This window comes from Paroedura picta, chromosome 10, assembly GCF_049243985.1.
Source record: "Paroedura picta isolate Pp20150507F chromosome 10, Ppicta_v3.0, whole genome shotgun sequence".
Taxonomy (NCBI): Eukaryota; Metazoa; Chordata; class Lepidosauria; order Squamata; family Gekkonidae; genus Paroedura; species Paroedura picta.
In genome coordinates, this window is record NC_135378.1 from 26,314,375 (window position 1) to 26,327,570 (window position 13,196).

The 13,196-nt window shown below is 45.6% G+C and overlaps 1 protein-coding gene across 2 annotated transcripts in view; it reads right to left on the minus strand.

The window, feature by feature from the left end:
• PDS5A (PDS5 cohesin associated factor A) overlaps window positions 1-11,241 on the minus strand; it is a 53,330-nt gene extending 42,089 nt beyond the window's left edge. The window contains exons 1-2 of one of the 2 annotated variants that reach the window (XM_077301728.1): window positions 11,004-11,241; window positions 10,010-10,180 (exon numbers count right to left, since the gene is read on the minus strand). In XM_077301728.1, the coding sequence (XP_077157843.1) occupies window positions 10,010-10,180; window positions 11,004-11,030 (198 nt within the window). In that variant the 5' untranslated portion in view covers window positions 11,031-11,241. The remainder of the gene's footprint in view (window positions 1-10,009; window positions 10,181-11,003) is intronic. The other variant, XM_077301729.1, reaches the window with a different exon arrangement.
• Window positions 11,242-13,196: the final 1,955 nt, after the last annotated feature.

A 13,196-nucleotide genomic window follows, 5' to 3' on the forward strand; every position in this document is an offset into this window, starting at 1 on the left:
CAGACTATAATCTCTGGATTCTATAAATATTCTGACCAAATTTCCTTGAAGGTATTGTCGAGGTCACCTCTAAACAACTGTTGCCTCATTTAGATTTGTACTAGTAGAAAACTTATATTGAAACTGACAGACCATGCTGCACAACTTTCTGTAAGAACTATGAAGTGGCAGAGACAGCCTCAAAGAAAGCTCATATATACTTAGAATAAAACTTTGTTGGTCTTAAAAGTGCCATTGGACTAAAATGTTGTTCTATGGTACTATGTCACCAATTTATTAATTATAATCTACTGGGCCTTGATCAGAACTCCCCATCAGAAATGCCCAGAGGAGAACATCCGGGGAGTGCTGGAATTAATCAATACACCAGAAGAACTACCTATTATATCACTACTTTGAGCCATCATGGATGTTGCTAAGCTCCTAGGATCTGTGAAGGCCACTACTTGGGTCCTGGATTCTTGCTCATCCAAGTTTCATGGGTCAGCCATGCCTCAGCCATCTTGAGGATGCCTCAAAGGAAGAAGAGGCCAGCACAGCCGGATCAGAGATAGCAGAAGCCAACAAACAAGAGAAAGATGTGCAAGCATGCCAAGACTTACAGTAGAACACTTGTATAGAGACACCCCCCACACACATATTCAGCTCTGATCCAGTAGATCAGTGGCTCAACCTTGGGGGCGCCTGGCCCCTTCTGCAGGGCCCCCATCTTTGTTGCCACCGAGGTAGCAAGTGGTGGGTGGCTGCGAGGGCCGGAAGCAGCGGTGGGCGTCAGCAGGCGATGGTAGCAGGCAGCGGCATGCGGGCAGGCATCAGCGGCAGCCGAGGAGCCAAGGCAATGGCTGCTTTGACTGTTGTGTGCCTGAGCATGCACAAACAACAGACAGGGCAGCGTGGAGACGGCCATTGCCATGGCTCCTCCTCCACCGCCTGCTGCCGGCCGCTACCCACCGCTGTCACCTCAGCACAGCCCTAGAGGTGACGGTAGTGGGCAGAGGCGGGCGGCAGGCAGTGGCGGCGGCTGTTGGCTGCCGGCGGAGGAGCCATAGCAATAGCCACCTCCACGCTGCTCCGCCTATTGTGGGTTCAACTGACCCCTGCTGACAGGGGTCTCTTCTCTCCTCTCTCTCAACTTTACAAGAGACTCTTGTAAAGCAACCCTAAGAGCACTTCTGGGAGTGTGTCACTGAGCAGACCCACATAGGATGGCACTGTAAGTACCCCACTGATGCCATTTGCAGGATATCTACTTCTGCAGGGCACCAGCTTCCATTCTTTAAAGTGCAGTATTTGCAATATGTTACACTATGCTTTTTCATGCCATGAACTGTCATCACAAACATCAGCATGGGACTGTTAGAATCATAGAATAATAGAGTTGGAAGGGACCTCATGGGTCATCTAGTCCCAACTCCCTGCAATATGCAGGACCCACACACAACCCTATCGCTCATCCACTGTAACCTGCCACCCTCTTGAGCCTTCACAGAATCAGCCTCTCCGTCAGATGGCTATCCAGCCTCTGTTTAAACATTTCCAAGGATGGAGAACCCACCACCTCCTGAGGAAGCCTGTTCCACTGAAAAACCACTCTCACTGTCAGGAACTTCTGGATGTTTAGATGGAATTTCTTTTGAATTAATTTCATCCCATTGGTTCTGGTCCGTCCCTCCGGGGCAAGAGAGAACAACTCTGCTCCATCCTCTATATGGCAGCCTTTTAAATACTTGAAGATGGTTATCAAATCTCCTATCAGTCGTCTCCTTCACCAGACTAAACAGACCAAGCTCCCCAAACCTTTCTTCATACGTCTTGGTCTCCAAACCCCTCACCATCTTTGTTGCCCTCCTCTGGACACGCTCCAGTTTGTCAACATCCCTCTTCAACTGGGGTGCCCAAAACTGAACACAGTACTCCAAGTGAGGCCGAACCAGAGCAGAGTAAAGCAATACCATCACCTCCTGTGATTTGGAAACGATACTCTGTTTGATACAGCCCAAAATCCCATTTGCCTTTTTAGCCACTGAATCACACTGCTGACTCATGTTCAATGTATGGTCTACTAAGACTCCTAGATCTTTCCCTTCCTCTCCCCACAACAGAGGTAAGGGGAGCTGAGAGAGTTCTAACACAACTATTCTGGCAAGGCAGCCCGTAGTAGACCATACATTGAACATGAGTCAGCAGTGTGACTCAGTGGACTAAGAGAACTGGGACTTGCCAGCTGGCTGCACATGGAGGAGGAGGGCATCAAGCCCAGTTCTCCCGATTAGAGTTCATCGCTTCTTGACCACTATACCAGACTGGCTCTCAGCAATGCCTTTTCAGTTTTTGTAGTCATTTACTGGGGGAGGATAGAAAACATGCATCACCACAAGTCCATTCCATTCATGCAACTGACTACACGGACCACAGAAATGCTGCTAAGCTACCAGTGGCAGACAACTTTCACTCTCTCTTCCTAAATCTGAGCCTGGTGCAAAGGTTCAGCCTCCTTTTTATCTAATGCATCCTCTGATGTTGCCAGGAGACTCAAACAGTAGTACTATTCAAGCAAGCTTGCCATTAATTAGCACTCAACGTATGACAAGGAAGTTGCTATAGATGATGAAGCAGTTTAATTTTCAATTCACTGCAAAGAATTAATCTAGAAAAAAATCCTTTCAAAATTTATATACCACCTCAGGGGAGGGCAATATATAAATGTAATTAATTAATGAAATAAATAAGAAATAAAACAGCATTCATTCACTACATTTATTTAAACACATAACAAAAAATGTATCAAGCATTTCATAAACCTAGTTTAGCATTCTACCATGATCAAAACAGGACATTTAATTGCAGCAAAAGTATATAACAATCTGCTGCAAGGTGAAAAATCATTTGTTAAGTCAGTGGCATCAAATGACACCTTCTGCCAAGTAAATTTAAGAAGCTCGATCACTGTAACTGAAGGAGTCCCCCCCCCCATCATGTTCCACTTTTATCTGCTCTCTCTCCTTCCTACCACAGCAACCCCTGCAAAAGCCTGTCCATTTAACAGCATTTATGACCTACATAGTCCTTACAGTATTCAATATGGAAACACAAGGCATAGAAATGTGGCTTCTGCATGCATGACCTACTCTAACACTGCCACTCCTAGCTTTAAACAATTACGCTGTCACCAGCCAGGCGAGAAGGAGGGATAAGCAAGTCAGAGAACAGTGGTATAGGCCCTTTCATATACTTCGCCAGCACCAAGTAACCAAGCCTCAAAAATCCCATGTACCAGATTACCATGCAACTAGAAATTCTCAGCAATATTCCACTGTAATGTTTCTTGGTGACTTTCAGAAGTGTAAAGCTTATGATGTCTTGCTCCTAAATTTGAGCTGTCTCCCCAACCCAAAGAAAATCTGTCAAGTCCTGCTATAAATAATTTCAGAAAAATCTGCAAGCTTCCATGCTAACAGCAATTTAGATATCATGTTTGCAGGTTTTGACCTAAATAGTAATCTATCAAACACTTAAACTGGTAAAACTTTTAAAAAGTGGACAAACTACAAGTTTCAGGGGATTTAATATGAAAAACAAATATAGATCTGAGAAAATACTGTGCCAATCCGTGCCATAGTGTATTTACTTGCTATTTCAGGTACATTCTACTGTGGAAAAAAGGATCAAGGCTACCAATACAAAGGAACCAGGAAGGGGAATAGTTAGTAAGAGCAGATACTTCTCAAGGCCAATTAGGAGCCCAGCTGAAGAGAGTGAAATTGACTATTGTTTGACCACCTGGGGATCCACTGGAATATTACTTACAACTGTATATAGGAAACCTCTGTCACAATTTAAAGTATCTGGCCATGGTTGTATGTGTGTGTGTAAAACAAGGTTGAGTACCCTCACCTGAATAAGTGTTGTTAAAAGCTTCAACTCCCAATTCTGGTTTCATCTTTTCCCTGACAGTTTTATGGATTTAGGGTCATATTCCAAAACTTTCACCTCTGATACAGAGCTTTGAATGATTACCAGATCTCAGGGCAGTATGCCTCTGAATTCCAGTTCGTGGGGAAAAACAGATTGACAGTAGCTGCTTTCATATTTTGGTTATGGACTTGCCAGAAATGTATGGCTATCACTGGAAAGAGAAATCACGAAATTACTTTTCTCTCTGATGGTTCCAGTAAAGCAGCTGTACCCAACCCCCAGTCCGGGGACCGGGACCGGTCCATGGATCAGTCGATACCGGGCCGTGGCTCCTCCTCATCCTCCTCCCCGGCTGCTGCCTCGGGGGCTGCCCTGCCACTCTGCCGGCGGCTCACCTTTGGTGCTCTCCAGCGGCTGCCATGGCTGGGGCTCTCCCTCGGTGTGGCACTGCGCAGCTGCTGGTAGCGCCCCCCAGTGGGTGGCGGCGGGAAAGCAAGTGGAGCAGGGGCTCAGGCGGCAGCGGTGACGTCCCTCAGCAAAAGACTATCCCCCCCTCAGGCCTCGTAAAATTGTCAAGTGTTGACCGGTCCCCCGTGATAAAAAGGTTGGGGACTACTGCAGTAAAGCATTTATTATGTACTTTAAACCAACTACATATAATACTGTAATTAAATCCCTTAAAATAAACCTGAAACACTCAATACTGGGATATAACTTACATGTCTTTTTACTTAATTAGCACCTTTGATTTATATTTTGTTATATTATGTTTATTATGCAGTCAGTAAAATATGGTATCTTTCTAACCACACACTTGAAAATCACTCAAAATATTTATTTATTTATTTATTATTTATTTTATTTATTTTTTAGATTTATATACCGCCCTCCCCGAAGGCTCTATCTATTATGAAACATCTATATCTATTCATAGGGCACCGTTCTCCCCTTTATTTCTTTTATTATTTGTCAAAATTAAAGGCGTATAGTACAATTCTGCAGTTTTTACAAACTACTTAATAGACCAAATTGAGAATGCCCTAGAGTTACCCACACCACTTTTTGTAATAGCAATCAAACTAAAGGGAACATGTTTTTGTTCATCAGCCTAATGTTACATATTTTCAAAACTGCATATTTTAGGGCAAAACTGACTACACAGAAAAGCTGGTTTTTATACCCTGTTTTTCACTAGGAGTTTCAAAGTGGCTTGCAACCATCTTCCCTTCCTCTCCCCACAACAAACACCCTGCGAGATAGAGCTGAGAAAGCTGACAGAACTGCTCTTTGAAAACAGCTCTAACAGAACTATGACTAGCCCTAGGGCACCCAGCTGGCTACACATGGAGAAACGGGGAATCAAACCCGGCTCTGCAGATTAGAAGCCGCTGCTCTTTAATACTACACAAAAATGGCTACTACTACACATGCATTTGCATGTTCTTAAAAAATTGTTCAACCAGCTAGGAGTAAAGTACTAGCAGTACATCATCCTATAATAATTATTATCTTTAAGAATACTGCTGGATCTCTTGTGAAAATTTATACTTAAGCATATTCTATAATATTTTATAGTAATACTTTATCTTTATAGCCCACCCTTTCCAGTTGACTCAGGATGGGTAACACAACTGAATATACAAAATGTTATGCTATACATAAACTAATTAATATATAAAATTCAAGTTAAAATATATTAGAAGTCTTAAAACCTTACTGGGGAGGAGGCTAATTTATATTGGGCAACTTATGAATGCCTGCTTGGAATAATATCAGACTAGGTCAGGCTTGCCTTGGAAGCCTGTTGAGTGACCTGTGTCCAGTCCCGCACTATCAGCCTAACCTACCTCACTGGGCTATTGTGAGGATTAAATAGAAGACTAAAAAAGAGGTTTTAAGTCACTTTGAATCTTCATAGGGGAGGAAAGTGTGGTATAAAAGGTAAAGGTATCCCCTGTGCAAGCACCGGGTCACGTCTGACCCTTGGGGTGACGCCCTCTAGCGTTTTCTTGGCAGACAATACGGGGTGGTTTGCCAGTGCCTTCCCCAGTCATTACCGTTTACCCCCCAGCAAGCTGGGTACTCATTTTACCGGCCTCGGAAGGATGGAAGGCTGAGTCAACCTTGAGCCGGCTGCTGGGATCGAACTCCCAGCCTCATGGGCAGAGCTTCAGACATCATGTCTGCTGCCTTACCACTCTACGCCACAAGGGGCTCAATTTAAAGTGTGGTATACATACAATCAAATAAATCAAATGTAGTTATCAGTGGCTTAAGCAGAGTTATAATCCCATGTACTCATTTTTTCTTGATTAAAGTGCTTGTTTAAATCAGACATCCCAATTTCTACAGCTGAAATCTATTTATAAACCTGTCTTCCAGTACTGTGCTTTACCACTGCAATCATAAACTAGCACAACACCAAGCAGTCAAAACAGCAAGTCAACTCAGGCTAGAGCTTTCTCAGTCCTGTCCCCGACCTGGTGGAATGAGCTCCCGGAAGAGCTGAGAGCCCTGATGGAGCTGTCTATGTTCCACAGGGCATGTAAAACAGAGCTCTTCTGCCAGGTCTTTGGTTGAGGCCAGGATCAGGAAAAATTGAGGCTCCTCCTCTGGACAATGCTAACATCATGCAAACCCATCCTGCAGTGCTGGCTAAGGATGAGGATGGGGGAGGGTAGTTGAGGGATTCTGCCACCTTCTTGGGTCTGTTTTTAAGAGGCTGACTGGTTTTTATTGAGGGGTTTATCGATTTTTATGTAACCTTCCATGAGTCTACAAAAAGTGGCAGGATAGACATTCAATGAATTAATTATAAGCTAAATATGACAACTGACTAACAGGAGGAGGGGAGGGATAAAATCGTAAAAAATAAATAAAATCTTTCCCCATTGTTTTTTGTCCAAACTTCTCTGCTGACTCTTTGCATTGTCTAGGAATTAAGGCATCACATGAACAGATATGGCTGCTGTCATCTTAGCTCAGCCTTTCTCAACTTCTTTACCGTTAACATTTTTCAGGCTTTTAGAAACCTCAGAAGTAGCATTATTGTGCAGAATATTGTTGGGAACCACAGATATGCACAGACCCACTTGGGGCCCCTCCCCTTCCCACACCCTTCAGACCATCACTGGTCACAGGAGGTGGTCAACATGACCATATATGGTCATATCACCAAATAAATGTTTTAACAAATTTTAAAAATATATAAGAAATTAATTTCCACCTATTCAGGAAGCCCTTCCAGTGCCATCAAGCAACCTCAGGGTTTCACAAAATCCTGTTTGAGAAAGCCTACCATAGATCATATCGAGAACCACAACACAGCAGTTGGAAAAGATACCATAAAAACCAACAAACAAAAACAAAACATTTGTTCAGAAGGCAGACAGAATATAAACACAACATCAACTGTAGCTTTAGGCTACTAGGTGTGCAGTAGGGCAGTGTTGCCTCATTGAACACTGCAATGTTCTATAATTTGGACCTTGGTGTATGGCTTTTGAATAGAGATCTATTAAAGCTTCAAACACCCTTTGGAGCCATAACATAGAAATATAGAAATGGATCCAGTGAACCAGAAGCGGTACTCCACCCATGAACAGAACTTTCCCACCTTCCCTTCCTTCTACAGCTTACTGCACTCCCTGAAATTCTGCCTCCAGGGTTCAGATGATGCAGAACTACTATCATAATGATCCACAGCTATATCTGTATAACCAAACAGATGACTGATTAGGTAGAAAGTTAGTAGAACAACTGAGCCAGGCCCAACACAAGAGAATGACAAAAACCCCATCAATTGTAGCAAACAGAAATTAAACTTGGTATCCAATCTCTTTCCACTCATTATTTAAATATTTGAAGAACTGGACAACTAACTGCATTAATAGCCCCACTCCCACTTTGCAGATAATTACATTTGTTAGACAAATGCTATACTGTTTTATACTGTTCTGGTTGTTCCTAATTTGGATTGTGCTAGGGACCAATGATCTTGCATTAAAATACAAGCAGTGTCACAGCAACACACACAAATTCTCCTACACCAATACTTCATAGGGTTCATATAATACTCTTTTCGCATGTGTTATGCCAAAACAATTAATAGTCAAGAGACTATTAAGTATCACACCATGAAGTCGATTGGATTGCCTTCATTTGGGGCTGCACTGTTTACCCTGGCTGTCTACTAACAGCTTCAATCATAGGCAGGTGGAAAAAAGCAACCAAAAGAAATCAACGAAGTCCATAATAGCAAAGAGAAAAGCAGGATGTCTATTCTGCTACCTCAAATTGGTCATTAATACTGTGTGGGAGAACTAACAAGATGGGCCATCAACACATTAGTAGCAAAAGAGAACACAAGTCTCTTGGAAGTAAGCAATGTGGTCTCAAAGACAACTGTATAACTTAACCCGAACATTAGCTACTTCTACAGTGAGGCAATTAGAGTGTACAGGCTTGTGAAGATCCAGACAAAGTGCAACACATTCAAAACTACTGAGGGATATAAGAGTACAAAAGAATGCAGAAGGAACATCACAGTATTAACCTCAGGACACAGAACACCAAACCTCAGAACACAGGACACCAAAAGCTTAACTGTGTCAGATCTGTTGAAATAAATGTTCCTGGCCATACAGACACACACATGTACTGTCTACTCTGAAATTAATCTGTCCATGCAACCAGTAATTAACAGTAACATGTCACTGTTTTAGTAGTAAGACAGTTTCAGTTGTTACCAACCTTTATTTTGCAGGTTTCCAAAGAAAAGAAAAACAATCCAACACTGAACACAACTGAACTGTAAAAGATGATGACAAGATGAAGACTGGTATTTTGTGAAATCTTGGCTTTCTGCTGTTATATTAATAGCCAAGCTATCTGCTGTTTATCTGATGGGCAGCATTTGGATACCAGAGAAAGAGCCAGGATTCAGCTATAAATCTCCTCTACCATACAATCCCATGCAGAGTTAACCCAGCCTAAACCCACTGTTTGCAATCCATTTAGAGTTAAGCTGCATAGACCTCCACTGCCAGGTTCATTTAAAGCCAACAATACAAAGAAATCAACCACTATATGTAAGTAATGCATTCCTGAGAGGTATAGTTATCGTAAGTTTGCTAACAATCACAAGGTGTTAAATACTGACATTTATTGTGTCACAGTATTTAACATCTTTTCCATGGCAGACTAGCTAGCTCAAAAAACTAGTTCTCTTCTGTCTCACCGTCCCCAATTTTACAACTCTTGCACATCAATAAACACATGTAAGACAAAGAAAAAAACTTGTAGAACTTCAAAGGAGATAACAAGGCTCACTTCTGCATGAATTAACTGCTACAGGCTTCTCCTTTTTCCATTCTGGTTCAGATAATTAAATTCAAGACTCTCTCTCTTGCAGGAATTTTTCAAAGTTTACCAGGCTTAAGGAGCACACCTCAATCACTTGCTCAGCTTCCTTCCCTGCTTGAGGCAGTATCTGAGCACGGCTGGCTCTTTCAGCAACTCTCCACCAATCCTGTCCTAGTCTCCCCTTCCCAGCAGCTTCACTGTCATGTCACATAACCAGGAAACTGCTGCCATTGGCTCTGCAACACCCAAACAGGCTCCCTCCCATAGCCACAGATTGGTTGTATTGGGGAAAATCAGGAGAAAGGCAAAGTTTAAATTTCCAAAGGATATTGACCCAGCATTTGTGACTGTCTTGCTATTCATAGTTGTTTCCAGCATACATCAGTCACCAAAAAGTAGCTAAGCAGCATACAGGAAACCGTGAAACTCTCTATACTCTTAACAGAATATCCAAGTACCACGCCTATCAGAAAACTGGAGCTGAAGTAATGCCTCTTAACATACATCAACCCGGGCATAATCCATATGCATAATCTCAACTATCGTGAAAGCTTTAGAGGTTTCAAGCATAATCAAGGAAAGCAATCTTTAAACACACACATTATTTAGAGTCACAGGGACACACGACAAGTCGATACAAACAAGAAGATGAGACAATCAATATATTTAAAATGATCCAATGAGGGTAGTCTAAAAAGCCAGAAACGAAACAAAAGGTACCGAGGCTCACCTTCAGGCGCTTGACCACTTCATCGTTCGTGATTTTATCGGTGATCTCTTTGACTCCAGGAGGGTAGAAGATGATTTTGCCGTCGGCAGGAGGCTTTGGTTGGGCAGATGGGAAATCCATCCTGGTGCTGCTGGTTATAAAGTTCCCTTCTCCACAGTCCTCTACCGGCCTCTATCGGTCAGAAAACAAAAGTTCAGCGGAATGGAGGCGACTTTCGAGAGCTTTTTCTTTTCCTTCCCCCACTGCCAAACCTCGGCTCCAAGGAGGCCTCGCGGACCCGCCGCCAGGCCCGAAGGAAGGCCTTTTCCCCGACCGCCCCCCCCCCACGCTCGCCACACAGCCGCCCGCCCCCGCCGGCCCCCCACGCCCGCCAGGCCCGAGCCCGGCAGGCTGAGTTTGGGCCGCCTCGCGCGCCACAATGGGGAGGGGGGGACGCCGAAACGCCTCCTCTTTTCCTCGAGGAAAGCGATCGCCGTCCGAGGAAGGGTCCCGCGGCGGGAGAGGAGAGCCCCTCTTCCCCCCGCCCCCCGGAAAGACCCCACCACGGGCGCTGCCCCCCCCCCTTCCCCGGGCTGAGGAGGCGAGGCCTAAGCGGTTAGGCCGCAAAACTCTCCGGAGGCACGGAGGAAGGGAAGGAAGGAAGGAAGGAGGGAATGGCGAGCCCCCTCGCCCCCCCAACCCACCTCACCCGGCCCCGCCAGCAGGCCCTGAGGAGGCGCGCCCTCCGCGGTGGGGGGCAGGACCCGACGTCCCCAGCGCAGAGAAGCGGCGCAGGCCACTCTCCAGCCACTTCAGCGGGCTTTCCCGCAACTTCCACCTTAAGACCCCCCTCCCTCCCCTCCTTCAAGCCCCCTCGTCCCAACTTGAGCCCCGGACCCCGCCCGGGAGGAGCCGCCGGGCCTCCCCTCGCGACCCGCCCCCGCCGAGGGGAGGGCAAGCGGCCCCCAGGGAGCCCGCCCGACCCCGAAGGGAGCCCGCCCGCCCGCCTTTTTACCTCATGCAGCTCCGGAAGGTGCAGCATTGAGCGGCCTCCGGGGGTGGCTGCTGTCGTGGAGGAAAGGGGGGCGGCGGCGGCGGGGGCGGCCGGGGCGAGGGGGAGCGGCTGAGCGCGGAGGCTGCCGCCCGCTGCTAGTCCGCCGCGGCTGACGACCGGCGCCCTGCCCTCGCGACTCCCTTCCCCCGGTGGCTGCCTCCGTCCCGGCTACTCGGCCGGCGCGTGCGCCTCGCTCTGCCCGTCGCTCGCCTGCCCGGCCGCGGGGAAACAGTGCCGCTCGCCGGCCGGCCGCAGAAGGGCAGCCCTGGAGGAGAAGGAAGCCGCCACAGCAGCGCCAGCAGCAGCATTTGGGCTCACAGGCCAGCTAGAGGGTCGCCCTCCTTGGCCTGGAGTTTGATCTCCGCCCGAGAGGCGGTGGTGGACTGCGGCAAGGGCTCGCTGGTCGGTGGGCTCAGAGCCCGCGGTGCTTGGCGCCCAGTAAGCCCTCCAGTTCCAGCTCAGTGCGTTTGGCCCGACAGGGAAACGGTGCAGAGGGCTCAAGAGCTTCCAGCGCGCTTGAGATTTGTCCCACTTCACGCTTTTGGGTCTTTCTTCGGAGCTCCGGTCCACGGAAACTCATCGGGCAGCCAGTGTCGTGCCTCCCGTAGGGACTCCTGCTTTGGTTTGCAGGCAGCAAGGATGTCCGGCCAGGCCACAGGCCGCTATGGCAAGGCAGATTGGAGCCCAGCCGTCTCTTTTTTTTTTGCTAAATATTGGCCTCCCCACGGGTCAAAACCGATTAGGCAGAAGGGCTGAGTGGGCTTGGCCTGTCCCACACTTCATACTTAGATTTCTTATTGCTGCTGCTCTTCTTCCTTTGTTTATGTTAATACTGTCTTTGAAAGGATTCATGGCCCCCACCTGGCAGAAGAAGCTCTCCCGAAAAGATCAGGGTCCTTCCTGAACTGCAGCAATTCTGCAGGGCCTATAAAAGAGAGCTCCTCCACTAGGCATTTGATTAAGGCTGACTGACTCAGTAACACCCTTCACAACCAGAACCCAGACTCACCTCCTTATGGGTTCATGCAGAAAGTTAGTTAGAATGTGAATTGTTGTATGACCGTTATCCAGTTTTGAAACCCATTGTCATGGTAGTTATGATTATTATGGTTCAATGTATACCGCGCAGAGCTGCAAAAAACGGGAGGTATAAAAATCCAAATAAAATAAATAAATATATCCCTATGTTATGTGTAATCTGCCCTGAGCCTTGTGGGTGGGAGGTATAGAAATACAATAAAAACAATAAAGTGCATCAGTGGTGACTGCTCAGGATCACTAAAGGGAATCTCCACCTGGAATACTGGCAGCTATTGTGAGATACAGCCTGCTTTCAGACTGTTATAGTAATCAGCATGTCATGGGCTATTGGTATACGACCTGTCAGTTTTCTAAGTGGTAAAGAAATTTCAACTATTTGGGGGCATACTTTAAATCTTCCTGCCTGGGGAGTAAGATCTCAGAGAGAGGCCCTCTTGACTGTCTTACTAATCAAAGAAACACATCCAGTGGGCACACAGAAGGGCCTTTTTGGTGGCAGCCTCACAATGGAAAAACATCTCTAGTAAGGTGCACCTGAGCCCTTCACTTTTGATCTTCAGGAGGCAGCTGAAGAGATTTTTATTTAAGATTGTATTTGATTAAGTTAGGTTTTAACATTTTGCAGTCCTGAATCTTTAAATGTTTTATAGCTATTGTTTTATTTATATTGTAAGCTGCCTTCAGTGCTGCAAGATAGGCAACCAATAAATGTTTGGAAGGAGAAATTTTAGATTCACAGACTTTTCTAGCAACTAGAATGCCTTACACCAAAAGTAGTGGCTTTACTTCGTAAATCTATTGTTCTGGGACATTTTGAATTAGATATATTCAAATTCAAATATATTTTAGATTTTTGTAGTATAATAATTGAACATAAAAGACCAGTGGTCCATCTAGTCTGATATCTTATGTTACAGAACAGCCATCCAGTTACACTGGACAGCTAACAGCAGGGCAGAGATGTTGAGGCTCCCCCTGATGTTGCCTCCTGGCACTAGTGTTCAGAGGTTTACTACTTCTGAATTTGAATATTTCCTTTAGTCACTATGGTTAGTAGCCACTAATATTGTATTACTCCATGTCTAATTCTGCTAACACAATCTCCTTTTAAAG